At 38.2% G+C, this 21,322-nt stretch overlaps 3 protein-coding genes across 5 annotated transcripts; all 3 read left to right on the forward strand.

Moving 5' to 3' along the window:
- The first annotated feature begins 400 nt into the window (after positions 1 to 400).
- Positions 401 to 3,901, forward strand: tmigd1 (transmembrane and immunoglobulin domain containing 1). Its single transcript, XM_039778522.1, has 6 exons — positions 401 to 543; positions 1,628 to 1,709; positions 1,864 to 2,154; positions 2,796 to 3,083; positions 3,188 to 3,291; positions 3,385 to 3,901. The coding sequence occupies exons 2-6, from the start codon at positions 1,649 to 1,651 to the stop codon at positions 3,394 to 3,396; spliced, it is 756 nt and encodes a 251-aa protein (XP_039634456.1). The 5' UTR covers positions 401 to 543; positions 1,628 to 1,648; the 3' UTR covers positions 3,397 to 3,901.
- A 1,535-nt stretch (positions 3,902 to 5,436) lies between these two features.
- Positions 5,437 to 11,588, forward strand: LOC120544627. The gene is made up of 5 exons (XM_039778523.1): positions 5,437 to 5,591; positions 7,857 to 8,180; positions 8,349 to 8,656; positions 8,762 to 8,857; positions 10,537 to 11,588. The coding sequence occupies exons 2-5, from the start codon at positions 7,872 to 7,874 to the stop codon at positions 10,694 to 10,696; spliced, it is 873 nt and encodes a 290-aa protein (XP_039634457.1). The 5' UTR covers positions 5,437 to 5,591; positions 7,857 to 7,871; the 3' UTR covers positions 10,697 to 11,588.
- A 2,306-nt stretch (positions 11,589 to 13,894) lies between these two features.
- On the forward strand, positions 13,895 to 21,198 carry cct8 (chaperonin containing TCP1, subunit 8 (theta)). 3 transcript variants are annotated; one of them, XM_039776855.1, is made up of 16 exons: positions 13,895 to 14,059; positions 14,648 to 14,738; positions 14,858 to 14,937; positions 15,212 to 15,361; positions 15,747 to 15,927; positions 16,054 to 16,115; positions 16,195 to 16,332; positions 16,683 to 16,861; positions 17,086 to 17,152; positions 17,246 to 17,333; positions 17,443 to 17,558; positions 17,850 to 17,921; positions 18,078 to 18,242; positions 18,616 to 18,735; positions 19,815 to 19,943; positions 20,927 to 21,198. In XM_039776855.1, the coding sequence occupies exons 1-15, from the start codon at positions 14,000 to 14,002 to the stop codon at positions 19,917 to 19,919; spliced, it is 1,674 nt and encodes a 557-aa protein (XP_039632789.1). In that variant the 5' UTR covers positions 13,895 to 13,999; the 3' UTR covers positions 19,920 to 19,943; positions 20,927 to 21,198. The 3 variants fall into 3 exon arrangements, with proteins under 3 accessions (XP_039632789.1, XP_039632790.1, XP_039632791.1); XM_039776856.1 differs by having other exon boundaries at positions 19,815 to 19,939; XM_039776857.1 differs by lacking the exon at positions 19,815 to 19,943 and having other exon boundaries at positions 13,897 to 14,059.
- The last annotated feature ends 124 nt before the right edge of the window (positions 21,199 to 21,322 follow it).

The following is a 21,322-nucleotide window of genomic DNA, read 5'->3' on the forward strand; positions in this document are numbered from 1 at the left end:
CCTTGGTTTTCTCCCGGGTTTTATTTAATTGTTCATGTCCTCCGCCCCTAGACATAGTAGGGACGTAACATACATAGAAAATTGGCAGACAGTGACTTGCTTCATCAACAAATGTATAGGCCTATACTGTCAAAAATATTATCAATGTCTTGTGGCCTTTAACAACCTTTAATTATTCAAAACAAAAATGTAAAGAACCCTTAAGATGTGCATTTGAATGCTTAAATCCACACCCAAGATGTTTTAGTGCCATTATAATGACTATAGCCAATAAAAGACTTTCCTTGTGTTTGCACATTATAAGTATGAAACAATAAAAAATAAAAAAAAATCAGGGGTGGGAGGATTGAAAGGGTGTTGGCACGAACAGGAAAGTAGAATGATGAGAAAGTCATTGAGAAACAGTGAAGAAAGTTATAAGAGTGTCCTCGTGTGGATGTGAAGCATAAGAGCTGGAGATTAGAACAATCCTCCACATTCTCATGTTTACAGGGAGAATAAAGAAAACCCAGACAAGAAATAAGAAGAAATAATTATTGTCAGGTAAGGGGTAACTGTATGCGCTATCATACATTTTATTCACATATTTCATGTTTATTTTAAGGGTAAACCCAGAGAGCATTGATACTCTGTTGCTGGTATGACTTGCCTCTAAAAACAATTAATAACTCTTATTATTTCTTTTAAGCAAACCACAATCATATATTCTTGCTTTTAACTTTAATAAGTGTGAACAAGTACAAACTGTCCCTTTTACGAAAAATGGACTGCAACACTTTTATCCAAAAGGATGATTTTACAGCAGATCTAACAGGCAACTGTTACAAAATGCAGTCTTCAAAGTCTTGTAAAACACTGGGGAGAACATAATCTAACAATAAATTGGTTTTGCATTCTTGGACACAATTAGCTGGTAACATTGATTTTCCTGCTTAAGGTTTGATATTATGATATTACAGATATTCTAAACTGGATTCAACAAATGCAATTCATGAGTAGAACTGTACCAAATGTGCTTGTGTGTAATATATAAAAGCATAGCAAAACTCTATGAAATGGCAGGATTTCACAAAAAACAAAATGCCTTGCAAAGCATTTTCAGACTTTGTACTCTTAAACTAATGCTTGAAAACAATCCATTATCATCTTGATTCATCACTCATGCACAACATTTGGATTCTTTAATCAAGTATTCTCTAAGCCTATTGAATAATTTGATTGTTTAGGGCAAGGGAGAAAGGTTTGGCCTGCAAAGAAATTTAGATCGACTGAAAGGAAGAAGTAAATTGGAAATGTATACTGTGGGTAAAAACACAAACGATTAATTGTTGTTTGTGTGACAGATGTTGGTAGCTTAACAAGGTGAAGAAAAACAACTGAGAATAAAAACAACAATTAAAAATGCTGGAAGGCATTAAGAAAAGAAACACACGGCAATATAAAAACATTATATACTGTAGATTTAATTAATGCAAACAAATGTCAGAGTCTGTCACTGCTACATGTCTGGAGCTTCTTTATATTTTTGTGTTGAAAACTGCTGAACTTTTGATAATTTAAATTAAATGAGAATTTTTAATAAACTCTTTATTAATTCTCTTTTCAATGATCTTTCCCTCCCTTGCAGGTCTATCCGAGGACAGGTAAAATGAAGTTGATCAGACCCCTTCTTTTCCATTTACTCCTTTACTGTGCAACCCAGACATTAGGTAAGCCGGTTTGCAAGTCTGGTCACCAAGAATTGAACTGGCCTCTTTTAGTTTAATTATTCCAATAAAAGATTTTGTTGTGCGCAATCTAAGCTGTCACTGCTTCACTCAGCTGTCCCTTAAAGTCTCACCTTCTCCCCCCTTTTTTCTTAAGGTGTCAAGATCCAGTCCGTCCCAGGAGTCAACAGTGAGGGTGTTATACAGACAGAGCTGGAGAAGACTGTGTCTCTGGTTTGTCAGTCTGACGGCGGCCATGAGACTCAGGCTGATGAAGAGTTGGTATGGATGAGGAATGGCAAGGTCGTCAGTCTGACAGAAGAAAATAAAAAGGGTCGCAGCAGTGTGTGTGTTACACCCATCATCAATGAAGACAATGGTGCCACTTTCACCTGCCACCTGAGCAAAAATGACACAGTTACTGCCTCAGTCACCCTGAATGTCACATGTGAGTCACTTTAAATGAATGTTGGAATTATGTTAATAATTATACTACTTGTAACTGATAACTTAAATAAAGCTTTTGGGTTAACTGTATTTTAAGCCATGCAAGGGATGGCAATGTCAGTCTGTCAGTCCACCACTTTGGTCAACACTGAAGTATCCTAACAACTATTAAATGGACTGCCGTGAAATTTTGTATAAATATTCATGCTCCCCCCACTGACTTTGGTGATCCACTGACTTTTCTTCTAGTGCCACTATCAGCTCAAGATTTCACTTTGTATAATATAGTCTACAGAGTCTACAGCCACTCTAGCAGCTTTGTGAGGCTGCGCTTAGACACAGTGGTGCTTTGAGCTAAATGCTAACATCAGCTAACATGCTTTTGCTTAACACTTTTTACCATGTTCTTCATCTAGGTTTAGAGGGAATGTTATTAGAATGCATCTTCTTGGAATTATGAATGTCTGTACAAAAAAAGCATGGCAATCCTTCTATAATAGTTGTTAAAATATTTCAGTCAGGACCAAAGTGGTACAAAGTGGTGGGCCAACCAACAAACTGACATTGCCATCTATAAAAGCATACTGTTAGCATTGTTAAAACTGCTGGCTACAAAATACAATTGAAAATGTTCCTCTTCAGATCCTCCACAGCTCTCTGGGTCAGAGGAGGTTGCAGTAGAAGAAGGGGCAGTGCTAGTCCTGCAGTGTGATATCTGGGCCAATCCACCTGTGTTTTCCGTGTCTTGGACACTAAATGGGAGCACAGTGGATCTATTAGCAGGTGGCTTCTCGGTGACCAATGACGGCTTTAAAAGCCGGATAACAGCCAACAAAGTGGAGAAAAGCATGCATGAAGGCATATATCAGTGCACAGCAAAGTCTCCCATCTATGGAGGACGCAGCAAGCAATTCATTGTTGCAGTAACAGGTCAGTTCACACAATCAGTGCCACCAACACACAAAATAATAAATCAGTCAGTGATATAAAGTAAGAAAAAGTGGGGTGATCATTGTCTTCCCCCTCATCTGTAGAAAAGACCTTGAAGATACCACTAATGCCCATGATAGCAGGCCTAGTGGTGGTGTGCCTTACTGCAGTTCTTGCGATTGCTTCACGGTGGAACAAAATTACAAAGGTAACATGCAAAACACACTTACATACACAACAAAGACTGACCCTGACTCATTACAAACTGAACCTCCTAATGCTTCCATTTCTCTTTTGACAGTGCTGCAAGTAGGTTATGCTCACAATAACCGATCTTCTCTACTTCAACAAATGAGAGAAGCCATGAAGACATCATGACTTTTTTTGTGATTGATGACTGTGATTACCATTTTATCATATTTGACATTCAAATATTTGCTTATTTGCTTTCATGCTGAGAGTTTGACGACCAATACAACTCTTCTATCGGTCTGTTAAATATTGGGTAACATATTGTACATTCAGCAGATGGTTAGCTTACCGGCTGCTGGCAGTAGCTTCATATTTATCGTACCAACATTAGGTTCTTCTCTCTGCAATTAAGCAAATAAGCATTTTTCCCAAAATGTTCTATAAAATCAAACAACAAAACGTAGCATGCTATCCATTGTATCATCTGTTGATTATGGCCGAGCGATCTATGAAGTTTGCAATATGACCTTAAGATCATCCTTAAACTTGTTAATTTTCAGTGTGATGCACTACAGCTTCCACAGTTTCTTGTTATCTTTGCAATAAAAGTGCTTTTGTTTTCGTCACCTTGGTCTTTGGTTTCCACATTTGCACTGAACTTTAACTCCTGACTCAACAATACAACCAAGACTTGTTAAAATCACGTTATACATTTACTCTTATTGAGAATAAAGGACAAGGACTTGCATTACATGAGGGTCAAGGTCTGGATCGTTGCGCTATTACCAATAGAGAAACATTTAACAGGTTCACATAAAACAGTGCAATACCAAATGAGGTAACATGTTTGACAAGAATGCACAGGTGTGCACAGTTAAGTGGTTAATGTGGGGATAGGTCAGGTAATCTGAGACTATGCCAGCACCATTGAATCTGTAGTCAAGAATTTACTTATTTGGTCGTTTCAAGTGTCAGGCTTTGCAGTTTGCAAAAATTGTGTCCAGAGGTCAGTAATAAGTAATAATCTCTCTATGTGCTAATTACATGCCAAAATGAGAATGTAAATGTTGCACAAACCTCTGGTTTGCTTGCTAATAAAATAGTTTTTGTAAAACACAGGTCCATCACAAATTGTTTTACAATACAAAATAGAATAAAGGTTAAAGAAAAGTCGAAGCACAGGCTTATTGATGCCTTTATTAAATCACCACAGACTAAAACAAAATACAGTAGGTGGATCTCAAAACACTGTGCTTAAAACTGTTTGACATGCAGGTCTGTAGTGACATCTGCTGGTCACTCTGCTTTAAACTCTGCCTATTCTATCCTGATTTTTGTGTTAACATGCAACTAATGACACATGAGAAAAAGACAAACCTCACAGCAAGTGGCAAATAAGTATCATTGTTTTGTGACCTGTTGTCCTTGTTCTGTCGATGTCAATAGGTATTTATTTAATTTAATCTTTACCAGGTAATTCCTTTAAGATTTTGAATCTATTCCAATCCCACATATCATTATATAATTCAATAACATATGGATAGCATCATGACATGTAGGCTCTGTTATATTGAACTGCGTTATATTAAGATGTGTTTGTCATGTTCTGTATACCTTATGTAAATGAAGTGGACAAAATATTACAACTACAAGTTGAATCAACCACCTGGTATGGCAACAAATCAACATCTTACGCCAAGTCAACATCTGAACATTATAAACCTCACAAAGCTTTATTGCTGGACTGTTGTATTGGATTACATTAGATGGCTGAAAGAACTGTAATGGGGGGGGGGGGGTGGCAATGCATGATGTAGCTAGATATATTTCAGAAAGGCGGTGATGATGAAAATAGTGATGATAATTTGCAGGGATATTACAGAAATGAATCTCGATTTTACAGGGATAGAATTTCAAAACAGGTAATGACATTGTGGATGATTATAGTCTCTGGCTTTCTGATTTGTTTGTCCCAAAGGAGTGTAATTTCAGTATTTTTTCAAAATTGGTTTTCTTTGTGACCCTTTACATTTTTGATGTAAAACGTGGACTTCAAAATAAGAAGATTTAAGACATAAAAATGTGTTGTTAACAATCAAGGTGTCAATTTATATTTTGAAGCACATTTTTTGCAATTCGTGTTGACAAGCACGCCCAGACGTGACGTGTTACGTCATTCGGGGGACTTTGCGTGAAGGGCGTGGTGATGTGTGTCTGCGTGCGGTCTGCGGTCCACCGCCAAATTCAAACAGTGGAAGAAAGAAACAACAGCAAGAGGCAGCTGAAGTAGTCGAATCTCACAACTGGTACTTTCAGGTGAGCTAGTGTTACGGTAGACTGTTGAATAGCTCGTATTCAGCATCAGTTATTTAACATAGACTTTATTTAGTGTAAATTGAGGTGTGCTACGTTAGTTAGCTAACATTAACGTTACTGCAGATAAGCTAACGATGCTTTCGCAAACACAGCCCAGTTTTGTTGTTCGTGAGTAATAATCATTTGCCACTGGTTCTTTAAAACGTTTGTTAGAAGTGTTAATCTTGTAACTTCATTATCGTTCCCATTTGACGCACAGGTGTTAAGTCGCTGTTATTTGCTCCTCTGGCTCTGTTTCAGATGGTAACGTAAACGTTACTTTGGTAAGAAGATAATCAGAAGTGGGGGCAGTCTGCAAAGCTAGAAATCCTGAACAAACAATAGCCACCAAACTTTCACCAACACGATTAACTGCTGCTTGACTTTACGCGTGGTTACGGCTCATTTCCCGTCCTTTGTTTATCAACATGTTTCACATTTTTGGTCAGTACCGTTACCAAATAACTGCAGTGATTTCTTTAAATGCCAGTAAACGTTACACTTAGCTAGCTAACGCATGAGCTCTAGATTGTGAAGAGTTAAACTTGTTTATCTCGGTTTCAATGTTAAAATTTCTCTTATTTACTTCTAGTAACGTTATACCTAATGTGACTTAATGCTTTCTTTTATTTCGAATGTTATTATAAGTGAACTTAAATATTTATATATAACATTATTTTATTTGAATTTTGTCCTGTTGCGGAATTGTCTTCTATGCCTGCAACTAACAATTGTTATCGACAATTCATCTACTGATTCATAAAATACCCCAATATATTTTCCAAGAGCTGAGTGTGATGTTTTAAAATATCATATACCAACAGTCCAAATCTCATTTAATTTACATACTAATAGCATTTAGCCTAAAAGGAGATCAACGAATCCTGACATTTGAGAAGGTGGAACCAGAGTCATTTTTGCTTGAAAAAGAATTAGTTGATTATCAAAGTTGTTGCAGACTGCTATATGTAACAGAAAATCTGCTGGGGATCTGGAGTTATTGTCCAGGCAGCACATTGTCATTTAACCCCACACCTGTGTAAAGGACAGTTATTTTAAAATCTGCTATTAAAATAGGGCTGCACAATATACTAAGGAAAATATGCCATAACATGTTTAAATATATCGAGATAACGATATTACTCGCGACAAATAAACAGATACTAAAGTGTACTCAGTTCTGCATTTCTGCTGCTTTCAGTATTCTGCTAAAATACAACAAATTGAATTTGAAACAATCGAAAGGAAATAATTTCCTACCTTCTTTTTATTGAGCAAATTGAACATTGAATTGAATATAAAAGGCATCAGTAAAAAAGAATAAGTTATTATAAAGTGCTGTTTTCTGATTTTCTTTCTGTTTTGTTTTTTTCAACTAACACAAAAAATCGGAGCATCTTTCACAATATGTCACAGCCTTTTGTAATGTGTTTATTGCGCCAGTTGATATGGCAGTCGATTTAAAAAAAAAAAAAAAAAAAAAAGATGCAGTATGGGTGCATGATATATCGACTTAATATCGTTATAGCAATATCACGTTGCACAATATTATATCGAAAGTGTCGCAATATTTTGTTTATTTTGTGGAGCGCTGCGTCCCGTCCGTTGGCTGTGTGGCTTAGTTGTGGTTGATTTAGAGCCCGCTTGAAACGCTATAATGATCATGTTTCATTGGCCAGTTACCGTGCCACTTGCACATGTTGGTACACGTCAGCGCACGGGTCCACTACGTGACAAACCTTATGGAGTGTACCACGTGTGTGCATATTTCAACAGAGTGACCGTGTAAGTGAGGAAATAGATAGACAACAAAATGGAACGCATCAGAGAAGTGAAAGAAAAGTCGTGTCCTGTTCTCTTTATTTTATACTGTACAACCAGTAAAACATGTCCTGTTCTGTAGACATGGTCCTTATTTATTTATTCATGTTGTACCAGTCCAATATGACCGTCAGTTGAAATAAACATTGTTTTGTATTTGTTATGAATCTATTTTGATGCGTTTTCCTATAACTATTGTAATTTTACATAGGTTTAAAAATATCAAGATTAATATCAATATTGCAATATTCATAATCGATATCGCAATATCACATTTTGTCAATATTGTGCAACCCTGTTGTGCAGACGTAATTAAAAATGTTTATATACATACATACATACATACATACACTCACACAGTCACTCACTCTGCTGTTCAGTTATAACTCCCCTCCCCTTTTGCAGGTAAGCTCAGTCAGCATGGCGTCTTCAGTGATGGATGGAGTAGGTAAAGCTGTGGTGGGAGTGTGGCGGGCACATACAGTCTTGGATGAGTCGGACGGTGCAGAGAGCTCCCCAGAAGCCCCCGACCGTTTCCGCAAGCTTCGCTCTTCGTCTTCACTTAACTCTCTGCGAATGTCTTTGCGCAAGCGGCTTCCGCTACGTTCGGTCCAGACCAACTCTCTCCCAGAAAATCCAACATGGGAGACCCAGAAGGAGCAGCCAAAGCCCAACACAGTCCGCAAACTTACCCGCAGTGCTCGGAACTCCATTACTGGAGTATATCAGGTAGATGGATTAAGTCGATTAAGTGGGTCGATTAAGTCCAAAACTTTTGTACATCTCTTGTTAATTCTGTTTATGATATACATATATGATAATCAAGCAAATTGTAGGCTGTTTTGTTCCCTCCTCACCATCTCTCTCTTCCCTTGTTTCCTTTTCTCCCCTACCCAGAGGCTGCAGAGGACCAGAGAGTTCGCGCGTGAGGAGTGTTTGGTAGCGACCCCGGGTCAGACATGTGATGGGGAAGAAGCTAGCGCATCAATTTCTCGCACCCCAAGACGTACGCCTAGCCGGGCTGCGACTCCCAGACGCACCCCCAGATCAGCAGTCACACCTGGACGTACCCCAGGCTCTAGGGGAAGGAGGACTCCTGAGGCTGGTGTCCGAGGGGTGAAAACAGGAGGAGGCAGGCGGCAGCTTGTCCGCATGGCTGCATTACGAAGTCCCTTTGCCTCCCCCAACACACAGAACCAGAGGCTGTGAGTCTCCTGTTTTTCAGTCAATGTTTTCCAAATTGTATTAGTCTTTGTTTGCTTCTTTGATTTATGTGGTTTTTGAGTTTTTTTGTTTCTTTGCTGTAACAGAAAGTTTGACCGAGATTTGGAGTCGGTGTCCAGTGGAATCAGGAGGCTCAAACATCTGTCCAAGGCCTTTGACGATATTATTGGCAGAGACAACGGGTAAAGGATCTTTGTTTTGGGTTTTAACATTTTGATCAGTATATCTGTTTCCATCTTTTAATTTTTGTAATAGTTAGATGTTTTATTTACATTTTCAGTGTTTTATTAGTTATTTTCTCGTTGTGATTAATAAATAGTGGGTCGAAGGTGGGTGAAATACATTTTCTGTATGTGTGATTGAAAGCATGCGTTTAATAGGTGAATGAGAGTGTTTCGCGTATTTGAAGAAGCCTTCGGTCCATTTTCTGTTATTCATTCATATTTTGCAAAAAGGAGACTACAGAGGTGCATGATCACCCTCTTTACCCTCCCACCCAAAGAATCCCAACACAGCTTGTGGGTCTCCAGACTTCCTTCCCCTCCCCCCAGACACATTCTTCCCGGCTAGATTTGAAACTGTTTCTGGTATTCAGATGAGGAGGGGGCGAGCATGGGGAGAGAGTATGGGTGTGGGAATTGGAGCCAGAGCAATTGACAAAAATGTGCTTGAGAGAGGTTGGAGTGTATTTGCATCACTTCCTGTGTTGACATTCAAAATGTTGAATCGGACCCGCCCATAAAGGACGAAATGCACTGTGAAAAACCGAGGCATATGGACAGTGACCTTGTCTGTTATCAGTGTGTATTACATGCATGCTTCTTGTCACTGTATGAAAGGCTTTTCCTTTGGTGATAAAACACACATTTGTTTTTTCCTACAACAGGCAGTTCAACTATTCCCTAATTGTGGAGTAGGGAAGAAGGTAAATCTAAATATCCAAACATTTTTGTGGAAGCATATGCTCCAAGTGTAACTCATTCTTTGACATGAAAGCGCATGGCAGAGCTAGCATGGTGTCTGTGTTTCGATGCATGGACCGCTCTATGTACAGTATGACATTGTTAAAGTCTGTGACCTGTTGCAATGAAAAGCTTCTTTTTTTTTATGATTGATGAATAACTTCGTTGTCCAAGCGAAGGATGCTCTTCTTCTCTATCAGACTCACACTTCCTTCCTCCTTTACTACTCTTTGCTTTACATATTGTCTTGTTTTGTCACATTATCAGCTCTGTCTATCTGAATTTATGTTTTCCAAATTCAAGGTTTTAAATGGACTTAACATGAACATAAATAATACTACTGAAGCACTGCTTGAGAAGAGTCTTGTTTCTAGATGTACCATTGAGAAACCTTGTCTCCTGATAGGTCAACAATTCTTTTAATTTTCTCATTTTGGAAATAACAATATAGCCCCTTTTTAATTAATAAATATAGCTCAAAGTCCTTTCACATTAATGGTAACTAAAACAAAAAAGTGCACAAACAATTAGAAAAAAAATAATTTAGTGCTCATATTACACTTATTGGCTTAAAACAGTGTTCACAAAGTGAACCAAAGTGTTCCAGCTTTTGCTTCCGTGACAAGCGTGCGTCACTTTGTAACACACGTTATAAAAAAAAAAATTAAAACCATGTAAATACAATTATGAACCTGAAAATGACAATAATATTAGCAATTTAAGATAGACTTAGAAAGAGGAGATGAGGAGATAAGTAAATAAATTATGCATTTGTTTTATTTTTCTATTTCTCATTGACATGAATACAGTCTTAAAACCAAGTCGCCTGCAGACACTTTCATTACTCTCTCCCTCTGTGTATTCTTTCTGCAGTAATTGTTCTCTCTCTCCCCCTGCAGGACAAGCACAAGGGAACATTCTGGAGGAGCAGTGATGAGAAAGTTGGACCCCAGCGGTAAACTCAGTCGCTCAAACCTCACGCATCGAGCCACAAACCTCTCAAACACACTGGGAAGTTGGGCCCACACAGCTGTGAACACTGTTCGCAAACCCAACTGAACTACATGCATGTCTGTATGTAAAACACGGGACCTTTTTGTAGCCATGTTTCACATTTATCATTATTGAGGTATCATTGTTACATTTACATGTAGTGTTGTCATGATACTGGGAGACTGTTACATGGCAGCTTGCCACCTTTTTTTATTTACTGTATGTTGTGTGTAGTTGGCAACATTCAAGTAATCTTTGTGTGTTTACATCTCAGGTTAGCTGGTTCTTGGTAATATATCCTCATTGTAGCTACCAAAGGGATTTCTGTATTGTGGTGTTATGTACTTGTCATAGCTACTACAACCAAATGTCTTAGTTTTTTTATTTACATTTTCAAGATACTAATATTGTAGTTTGTATTGTCACTTTCTGCATAGAAACATTTTGCGTGTTTCTAATATTTACTTTAAAAGAAATGCTGCACAAGACCAAAATTGTATCTGCAGAACTAACACTAACGTTACTGACAAAGGGGAGATGCGTTTTTCTTCTACTTTATATGTATGCAATAATGTAACAAAAAATTGTTTTACTGTTTTTTTTTTTTAAATGACATTTGATTATGTACAACTTGTAAAGTGTATTTTCCATTAAGGGGACTTTTTTATATACACGATGTTCCAAATAATTATGCAAATGATATTTTACACTGATTTTCCTAAATAGTTGATGCAAATGATAGATATAAACACACACACACACGGTTGGTGACTTGAAAATGACACACACATTTTTTTATATATATATATATATATATATATATACATACATATATATATATACATACATATACCCCATTTTCAAGTCACCAACCGTTAGGGTATAAGTTGAATTTCATTGAACAAACAACCCAATGAAAATGGTATTTTTTTTCAAAAATAAAAAAACTCAAAATGCACTGTTCCAAATTATTATGCACAACAGAGTTTCAAAGCATGTTATAGGTTGTAAAGAACTGAAAATGGTCATTTGTTGAATTTGTAGCATTAGGAGGTCATATTTACTGAAATCAAAAGCTATTTCAATCAAACAAATCTTAACAGGGCAAGTTACAATGAAGAGATTTGTGGCTGATTCAGAGCACACAGGTTTGTGCAGATAAAGTCCTAATGAGGAAGGGTTCTGCCAGACAAATTCATTGGATTAAGAGAGCAGCTGCTAAAATGCAATTACAACGTAGAAAACCGGTATTTGAAGCTGCTAGTCCCGCGAACCTCAAGGTGTAGGATCCTCCAGAGGCTTGCAGTTGTGCATAAACCTACTATTCTGCCACCCCTAACCAATGCTCACAAGCAGAAACGGTTGCACTGGGCCTAGAAATACTGAAGACTAATTTTCAAACAGTCTTGTTTACTGATGAGTGCTGTGCAATCCTGGATGGTTGGTGGATGGCTACCATGTCCCAATAAGGCTGCGACGTCAGGAAGGAGCTGGCGGAGTCATGTTTAGGACCTGAATCATGGGGAGAGAGCTGGTAGTCCCCTTTAGGGTCCCTGAAGCTGTGACAGTGACCTCGGCAAAGTATGTAGAGTTTCTGGACCACTTTCTTCCATGGTACAAAAAGAAGAACCATGCCTTCCGTAGAAAAATTATCTTGATGCATGACAATGCACCATCTCATGCTGCAAAGAATACCTCTGTGTCATAGGTTGCTATGGGCATAAAAGGAGAGAAACTCATTGTGTGGCCCCCATCCACCCCTGACCTCAACCCTATTGAGAACCTTTGGAGCATCCTCAAGCAAAAGATCTATGACGATGGTCATTGGGAGGCAGTTTGCATCAAAACCGCAGCTCTGGGAGGCTATTCTGACATCCTGCAAAGAAATTCAAGCAGAAACTCTCCATAAACTCACAAGTTCAATGGATGCAAGAATTGTGAAGGTGATATCAAAGAAGGGGGTCCTATGTTAACCTGTAACTTGCCCTGTTAAGATGTGTTTGATTGAAATAGCTTTTGATTTCAGTAAATATGACCTCCTTCAGCAAATGACCATTTTCCGTTCTTTACAACATATAAAATGCTTTGAAACTCTGTTGTGCATAAGTTGAGGAAGTGAGTTTTTATTTTTGAAAAAATACTGTTTTCATTGGGTGGTTTGTTCAATGAAATTCGACTTATACCTTAACGGTTGGTGACTTGAAAATTATATTTTAGGTTTTTAGTGTTGTGACTTTCAAACAAACATCCTCAAAATGAAAACAAAATGAAAACCTGTAAGCTTCAACATCCCAAAAGTTGTGTCCTTTTTGTTATAGCAACACAATAATTGTCTATATTGTCTCAAATTAAACAATGTGGAACCTATTCTTGTCAGTGATATTTATTATGCATGTAACATATTCATACTGCTAGAACCGGATCCTCTGCACATCGGAACCAGTAGTGGAAGTCACAGGCCTTGAACATCTTTTAAAAAATAAACTCACAATTTGATAGAATTTTGAAACTTGAGTGCTTTGCAGTGTGACATTAGAAGACATTTCTCTTTTATGCCATGGCAATATTTTACACAATCCTACAAATATTAATCAATTGTGGATTTAGAAATGTTGAGAAATGTGATAGAGTGGGATTTTTTTTCTAGTGATGGTTGTATTACTGTTCTTGATTAAAAAAAAATATTGTTTGAATTTCATTGGATACATTTACAACACATCCTTTGGTTCAATATAAATTTTAAACTGACCAAAAACTGAAAACATGTTATCCATATGTAAAGTAAACTGATTAATAAAAATATATTTGAAAAAAATAATTTATTTTTTTTAAAAAAAATTTAAAAAAACCCTTCGGTTTTCGTTTCATTCCACTACTATTTATTTACACTTTTTTTTTTAACACCCCCAAATTACAGTGACTAATTTTCAAATGAAAGTGCATTTTAATGCCTCAATGATAATAATAAAAGTGATGAAGTCTAACATTGACTAGTTTTACTTTTGATACTTTACAAATGTATTTTGAAAATAATTCTTATGAACTTCTACTATTATTATTTGTTTTTATATATTAGGGTATTTTTACATGGTAGTTGTTTTTTGTTTTTACAAGTAAATAAAGGATCAGAAGTATACAATTATTTATTTATTTTATCTAACATTTCTAAGGCAACAGCTCTCCCAAGTGGTAGACCATGGTCACAGCAGTTGAAACGAAAATCGCTCGGTTTGACCCTTGTTGTTACCCGTCTTCAGTCCCACGCCTCGTTGAAATCGCTCCTGCTCTGTCTCTCCGGCTTTGTACCCAGAGCTGAACACACGCCGCGGCTACTTTCTCAAAGATACCGGGGCTGCTAAACATCCGAAAATGGCTCTGCACGTTCCCAAAGCTCCGGGCTTTGCCCAAATGTTGAAGGATGGCGCCAAGGTGAGGTTAAATCAGTTTGTTGGAGTGGTTTGGTAGCTTTGAGTGAATGGTTGTGAACTAGCATGCTAGCTAGCGTGAGTTAGCACGCTGGTTCCCAGTCATGAGGGAGCGTTCTAGAAGCAAGGCAGGCCGCTCGGGTCGTCTGCACCCGGGGTTGTTGGGATGGACAAAAGGCTGCGTCGCAGTGTCTTCTCTTGCTCTTAAACATGCAGTGTTTTAGCTGCAGTGATAGGTGACTGTCAGACCAGCAGTCACACCCAGTTAACTGTCAGAGCTAAGGCTTTGATTGTCCCCACGGTTCTTCCATGGATGCTGATGCTTCCTGTTTTGGGTTAGCTTTAACTCATCTTACATCTGTTGGTGGTGCTGTCCAAGATGCTTATCGTCCATAACGTTTCGTATTGATTAAACCTCATATTCCCATGATTATTCAAATAGATCCATTACAATGTAATGATTTTGATACGATTTGTTTTCTGTTAACGTTAGTTATTGTGCATACCAATAACTATTTGTCTGACATGTACACTAATGAAATGCATCTCTCTTTGGAAAGTCACAGTAGTTGAGTTATGTTCTCTGATGCAGCACTATTCAGGACTTGAAGAGGCCGTCTTTCGTAACATCAGAGCCTGTAAGGAGCTTTCTCAGACCACACGCACCGCATATGGACCAAACGGTAAACAACAGTAATATATTTGTATAAAGACTTTGTTCGAGCTTTGACCTATTAAAACCTTTTATTGGCGAGACAACAAAATCTGTGATGGCTAAACTGTGACGTTGTTGCCTTTTCAGGTATGAACAAAATGGTCATCAATCACCTGGAAAAGCTGTTTGTCACCAATGACGCAGCCACGATTCTCAGAGAGCTTGAGGTGAGGAAACCTTCGATGAATAATTTTATTTCGGTTAACATACATGAAAGAAACAATTATTTCCCACAATTTGCCACCGTGATTAACCGAAAAAGGAATAGGCTGAAGCCAAGGCTTAGTTTTACCTATACTATAATCCCCATAGAATCACCCAGAAATCCAACAAAACTAAATGAAACTAAATACTTGTTGTGCAACATATTGCATACAGGAATTATTTATAAATTAAATAATGTTTAATAACAGTTTTTGTAAATGCCATTTGTTTTTATAGGTGCAGCACCCAGCTGCCAAAATGATTGTGATGGCATCCCACATGCAAGAGCAGGAGGTTGGAGACGGTACAAACTTTGTCCTGGTGTTTGCTGGAGCTCTGCTGGAGCTGGCTGAAGAGCTGCTCAGGATGGGCCTGTCAGTGTCCGAGGTAAACAAATGTAGTCATCCATCATCATCATCATCTGTGTAGATTGTGATGATATGACGCCAAGGTCTTTTGATGAAAATACTTTGACTTTCTTCTCTGCCCACAATGTACTCTGTACCAGTATGTTGTTGCTCGTCTTCTGAAGCTGTTTTGTTTTGTTTGTTTTTAGAGAAAACACTCTATTTTCTTGTTGGTATTTTGAGTAAGAAAAAAAGTCCTTAATGCAAATCAGCTTAATATTGGCAATAAATCAATATCAGGCTGATGCCGTAATGCTTTTTAGAGCTGGTTTTTTATATAATAGTTTACACATAAAAAAAAAAATTGCATCCCAAAGAAATGAATCCCTGCATTTGCTCAGTGTCTCCTTTCCTCTTTTTGACAGGTGATTGAAGGCTATGAGAAAGCTTGTAAAAAGACTCTAGAGATCATGTCCGACTGCGTATGTTCCTCAGCCGAGAACCTCCATGATGTTAAGGAGGCAGCGTCTCTCATCCGTACAGCAGTCATGAGTAAACAGTATGGCAACGAAGACTTCCTCTCTAACCTCATTGCCCAGGCCTGTGGTTAGTCAGCAATTTAGACAACCTAAACCAAACCAGCTGTCTGCTGTCAAACATAATTATCTTAATGGTAGGATTCATTTTGTAAGTCTCTTAAGTTTTTTGTTTCTTTATTGGTTTGTGCTATAGTGTCCATCTTCCCAGAGTCCGGCAATTTCACTGTTGATAACGTCAGAGTATGCAAGATTATGGTAAGCAGCATTATCCATTGAAAATATTTAGTCTTGTGTGTGTTGTTTGCCTCTAGATTAATGTATATGGTGTTTTCAGGGTTGTGGAGTGACATCATCCACCGTGTTACATGGCATGGTTTTTAAGAAGGAAGCAGAGGGAGATGTCACATCAGTTAAAGACGCCAACATTGCCATCTACTCCTGCCCCTTTGACTGCATGATGACCGAGACCAAGGTAATCAGACCCACGAGAACTAAAATTAATTGAGCTAAAGTTTTATGGTTTAACATACACTGGTTGACTTAGGTTTGAGTCAGTTTCACATTATAATACATTTGGCCTAAAATAATTGGCTTTAGGATCTGGATTTTTTATTTTTTTTTCTCACAAGATGTTTTGGCATGTCACATGAAGAAAATCTCAAGTGTAAATAATATAATTAATGTTGGCTGAATGCCATTTAGCAGCTTCAGTTTCAGGGTGCTGGTGTTGTGCATGCTGTCCGGGCCTATTTTCAGGGGTTTATAAAGTTGATATAAAGGTTCTGATCTTGGGTGCTAACAATAGTCCTATCTGTCTCATAGGGCACAGTACTGATAAATAATGCAAAGGAGCTCATGGACTTCAGTAAGGGAGAGGAAGATATGATGGAGGCTCAGGTGAAGGCCATCAAGGAGGCTGGTGCCAATGTGGTGGTGACTGGGGGGAAAGTGGCTGACATGGCGCTGCACTATGCCAACAAGTACAACCTCATGGTGGTCAGGTAAGACCCAGATGACCTCTGACAATCCAAATAAGTGTTAATTATCAAGTGCTCTGAGATACTATGACAGTTTTCTCCTTCAAAATGAAACCTTTTATGTCTTCCACCACAACCACATAGAGGGAAATGACAGATGCCTGTATGTAGTGGTATTACAACGTCTTTATGTAAGTATACCTTTTTATCACGGTGCACTTGTACTTAAATCCTCCTTCCCCCATCAGGCTTAACTCCAAGTGGGACCTCAGGAGGTTATGCAAGACTGTTGGAGCTGTAGCACTGCCCAGGATGGTGAGTGTTGTTAGGTTTATGGTTTAGGTATATGAACCATAATAAAAATGCACCATTTATATTATGTATAATGGCTTTTTTCTGCTTCCTTAGACTCCTCCAACTCCAGACGAGATGGGTCACTGTGACAACGTGTACCTGACAGAGGTGGGGGACACTCAGGTGGTGGTCTTCAAACACGGTAAATCGTTCTTTGCTCCGGCCTCGCGTCTCTTAATTTTATACCTGATCTTTGCTCCATATGAGTTTTAGGCTCAACGTATAGTTTTGGTCTTGATTTCTTTGAACAGAGAAAGAAGACGGCCTCATCTCAACGGTGGTGATCCGAGGCTCCACTGACAACCTGATGGATGACATTGAGAGGGCTGTAGATGATGGAGTCAACACCTTCAAGGTTCTGGTCAGGGTAAGTCTACACCATAAACCACTGTAGGATTTTTCAACTTTAGTTAAAGGAAATAAAATTACAGTAATTTTTTTTTGTTCGCAGAAAAGATAAACATTCCACATTTGAAGAGTTTCTCCTCGTATTTCTCTCAAGTACTAATTATTTAAAGTTGTTTGCCATTTGTCAACGCACACATTGTTTTACAATAAGTATCAATGAATCTCAACAGTAAAAGTGACTATTAACTTATTTTATTTACTGCTTGACCTGCACAACATCTACAGTTTCTGTGTTACTCACCGTCTCTAGGACAAGCGACTGGTACCTGGAGCAGGAGCCACTGAGATTGAGCTGGCCAAACGGATCACCTCATATGGAGAGGTATGCACACTTGAGTAAATAAACAGAAGATCACCAGGTTCAAACTAATGCCTCTCCTCTTGGTTTGGCCCTTTTTTTTCTTTTTTTTTTTTTCTTTACTGCATCATCAGATGATGGAATTGCATAAACATGAGTTTATTTCCCCCCTCTCTGTAGTCCTGCCCTGGTCTGGACCAGTATGCCATTAAGAAGTTCGCTGAAGCCTTTGAGGCTTTTCCACGAGCACTGGCTGAGAACTCTGGTGTGAAGGGGAGTGAGCTCCTCTCTAAACTGTACTCTGCGCATCATGAGGGACACAAAAACATGGGCTTTGACATTGAGGTGTGTATGTGTTCATAAAAGGTTCTGAACAAATGTTAAAAAATGAAATAACGTCAAACTGACTTAATTGTCTGTCAATGCACATTTTGCGAAGAAAAACGCCAATGCTGTAACTCAGGCATTTAAAATAAAGTAAGGGTAAGAGTCCATGGTGGCATTTAACATTCAACAATGTAGCTACAAGCAACAATGTTATTGTGCTCAATCGTGCCCATTTTACTTGTGGCTCCTATAGTTAAAAAATGCGTGCAAGTACAAAATGTCATACTACCTCTGTTTTCCTTAATGCAGAGCAATTTATTTTGTGATATATTGAACTACAGTACATGTTTCTGTTGAGTTCTGATGACTGATGATGTGATGATGTCTTTAGGGAGAAGGCCCCGCTGTGAAGGACATGCTTGAAGCTGGCATTCTGGAGCCTTACCTGGTCAAATACTGGGGCGTCAAACTGGCTACCAACGCTGCCATCACAGTACTGAGAGTTGACCAGGTTTGTACAAATACTCGCAAAACAGATGATCAAATTTAGACACAAAGAAAAATATTTTACTTACGCAACTTTTCACATCTAAACTTCTTTAAGGACAAGGCAGGTATTATTTAATGTTTTTCTTACTGTCAACAAATTGTATGAAAAGACTGAAACAACAAAGCGTCAGTCTCTCGATACTTTCCAACTTCCCTACACTCTCTGTGGAACTCAGCCCATGCCCATTAATTGCTAATGAAGACCCAAGTCTTTAAAAACAATTAATTTTTTAACAAGGCAAAATAATTTCCTCAAACAGCTGAGCACTGTAGTTTTTAGCAAACATGCCACAGACCAAAGTGAATAGTACATTTGTTGGGGAATATTTTCTGCCACGGATTACTACATTACCACATTTGTATTTTTGATTACTATAGCAGCAGGCTAGTGTATGTATTGTTGATTGAAATTAAACTACAGTGCTCACATTCATTATAACAAGGAGCATGTCTACCAGTTCAACTATATTCATGTTTTTTTAATATGAATTAATATTGTACATATTAAATTATTTTAATTTAATATTCTAAAGCACAGGAATTGCTTAGATCAGGCTTTGACTACACAGACAATGCCCCTTTTTAGTAGGATCAATTCATTGTTGTTTTTTTTGTTTTCATGGGATTTGTTGAAAAATATAGAATGTCATCCTTTTTATCAATTTATTATTTTCTATTGTCAAACTGAAAAATTAAAAAATTAAACAAAGCCCTATCATGATCAGGGGTGTGGAGCGGATTCAGGTGCAACTCACTCAAGTTGGTGAGGAGTCATGTCTTTACATTCAAGAGATTTATTTGTTCCTTCACAAAGAATTCGGGTTTAACATTTTCCAGTCTCATTTTGGAGGTTTATATACGCAAAAGGCAGATGACTTGTGTAAAATAGTTTCTATTCAGTTTTATTTTGGAGGTTTATAATTAATATAAAGCTAATGATTTTCTTAAATTCAGCAGGTGAAGTGTTATTGGGGAGGCCTATGTGAATGAATAGTCTCCAGGTAGTTGACGTTAGAGTGTGTGTATATATGTGCGATGCAGATCATCATGGCTAAGCCTTCAGGGGGACCCAAGGCTCCCAAGCAGAGAGGCCATTGGGACAAGGACGATTGGGAAGCGCCTGATAATTTTGAAACTCACCATTAGAGGGCGCACACACCCCCTCCGTCAGTAGGTCCTGGAATGTGTGTGTGGTTTTTGACTCACACGGATGTACTCACTCGCTCACAGGAACCTGACGTTGTGAAATGTTAGTTCTTTTGCCTGTCACTACTAACACCATGTGTACTACAGAACTCAATGCAGACAAGTGGTATAGCAACAGCATTTAGCCACTTCTCGGGTGTTTAATAATACCAAGTGTGTCACTGACAGCAGACTAAAATCACTTTGAGACTAAACTTGCACAAAACAGATACAGTATGGTTTGTTAGCATGCTGCATGCCTTCATGACCTCTTTATTTCAGTGAACGTCCTCAGGCAAGTGCAGAATTTAAAGATGTTGCATGTAACATAATTCAATATAAAGGGATCATGTAAATGAGATGAGATACAGGGCTCCGGAGGCTGAAGTGGCTGGAAGTGAAGTTGTTGTCTGGAAGGCATTTTCCTCCAAATTACTGTGAAGCTATTCTACTTCATCAGAAATAAACCTGGGGTGTCTAAATCTCAGCCCTCTTCCCCAGGTACCAACAGAGTCTGAGATTATTTACACCACTTTAAAAAAATAAAAATACGGATGATTGTGATCATTAACTTTGCCCCAGTACGGAGTGCCTCAAATGCTGTAATTAGTCCCAGCATTGAAACTATCTGGAAGGGAGTTTGATCTTTCTTTTTTTCATCTTGAAAGCATGAATTGCATTTTTCCATTGTAGCACAATGTATGCCCATATTAGCCCATGAATAATTCATCCCCATATATTGCCCTCCATCTGTAGGGCTTTAAATGAGATTTTACTTTGAAAATATAGCCCATAGTCATTATTTGTGAACATAAGTTGAATCAAAGAATTTAAATATTAAGGAGTTTTTTTTCCCATGCTTACTGCTGTGTAATGGGCATGTTTCAGAGCCTACAGGCTGCTGCGTGGATCTTGGTGCTCTTGATTTCAAGCCAGAAAGGACTGACTGCTGTTGATTCTCCTTTCAGATCATCATGGCTAAACCAGCAGGGGGACCCAAACCTCCACAGGGCAAGAAGGACTTCGATGATGATGACTGAATGTGATGCTGTCCAGCTGATGCTCCTGAATGCTCCCACATGGATTAAAAACACATTTTGTACTTGTTTATTTAAAGCTCAACAGTTTGGTTTATTTTGTAGAAACGACCACACATGGTTAACAAATATGTGAAAGTAAAATGTATGCACTGTCTGCTTTATTTGTTCTTAGTCCCAAATAAAAGGCACTTGGGCTGTCATGTCTTGGTTTAGATTTTTTTTTTTTACTTTATTGTGTTAATCTTGTCTTGATTTGAGTTTTCTTGTCATTCAATCATGAGGGAAAGGAAGTCAAGTTAGGATGATCTAGGTGCCATTATGTCC

The sequence above is a fragment of the Perca fluviatilis genome, chromosome 16 (genome assembly GCF_010015445.1).
Source record: "Perca fluviatilis chromosome 16, GENO_Pfluv_1.0, whole genome shotgun sequence".
NCBI classification, from domain to species: Eukaryota; Metazoa; Chordata; class Actinopteri; order Perciformes; family Percidae; genus Perca; species Perca fluviatilis.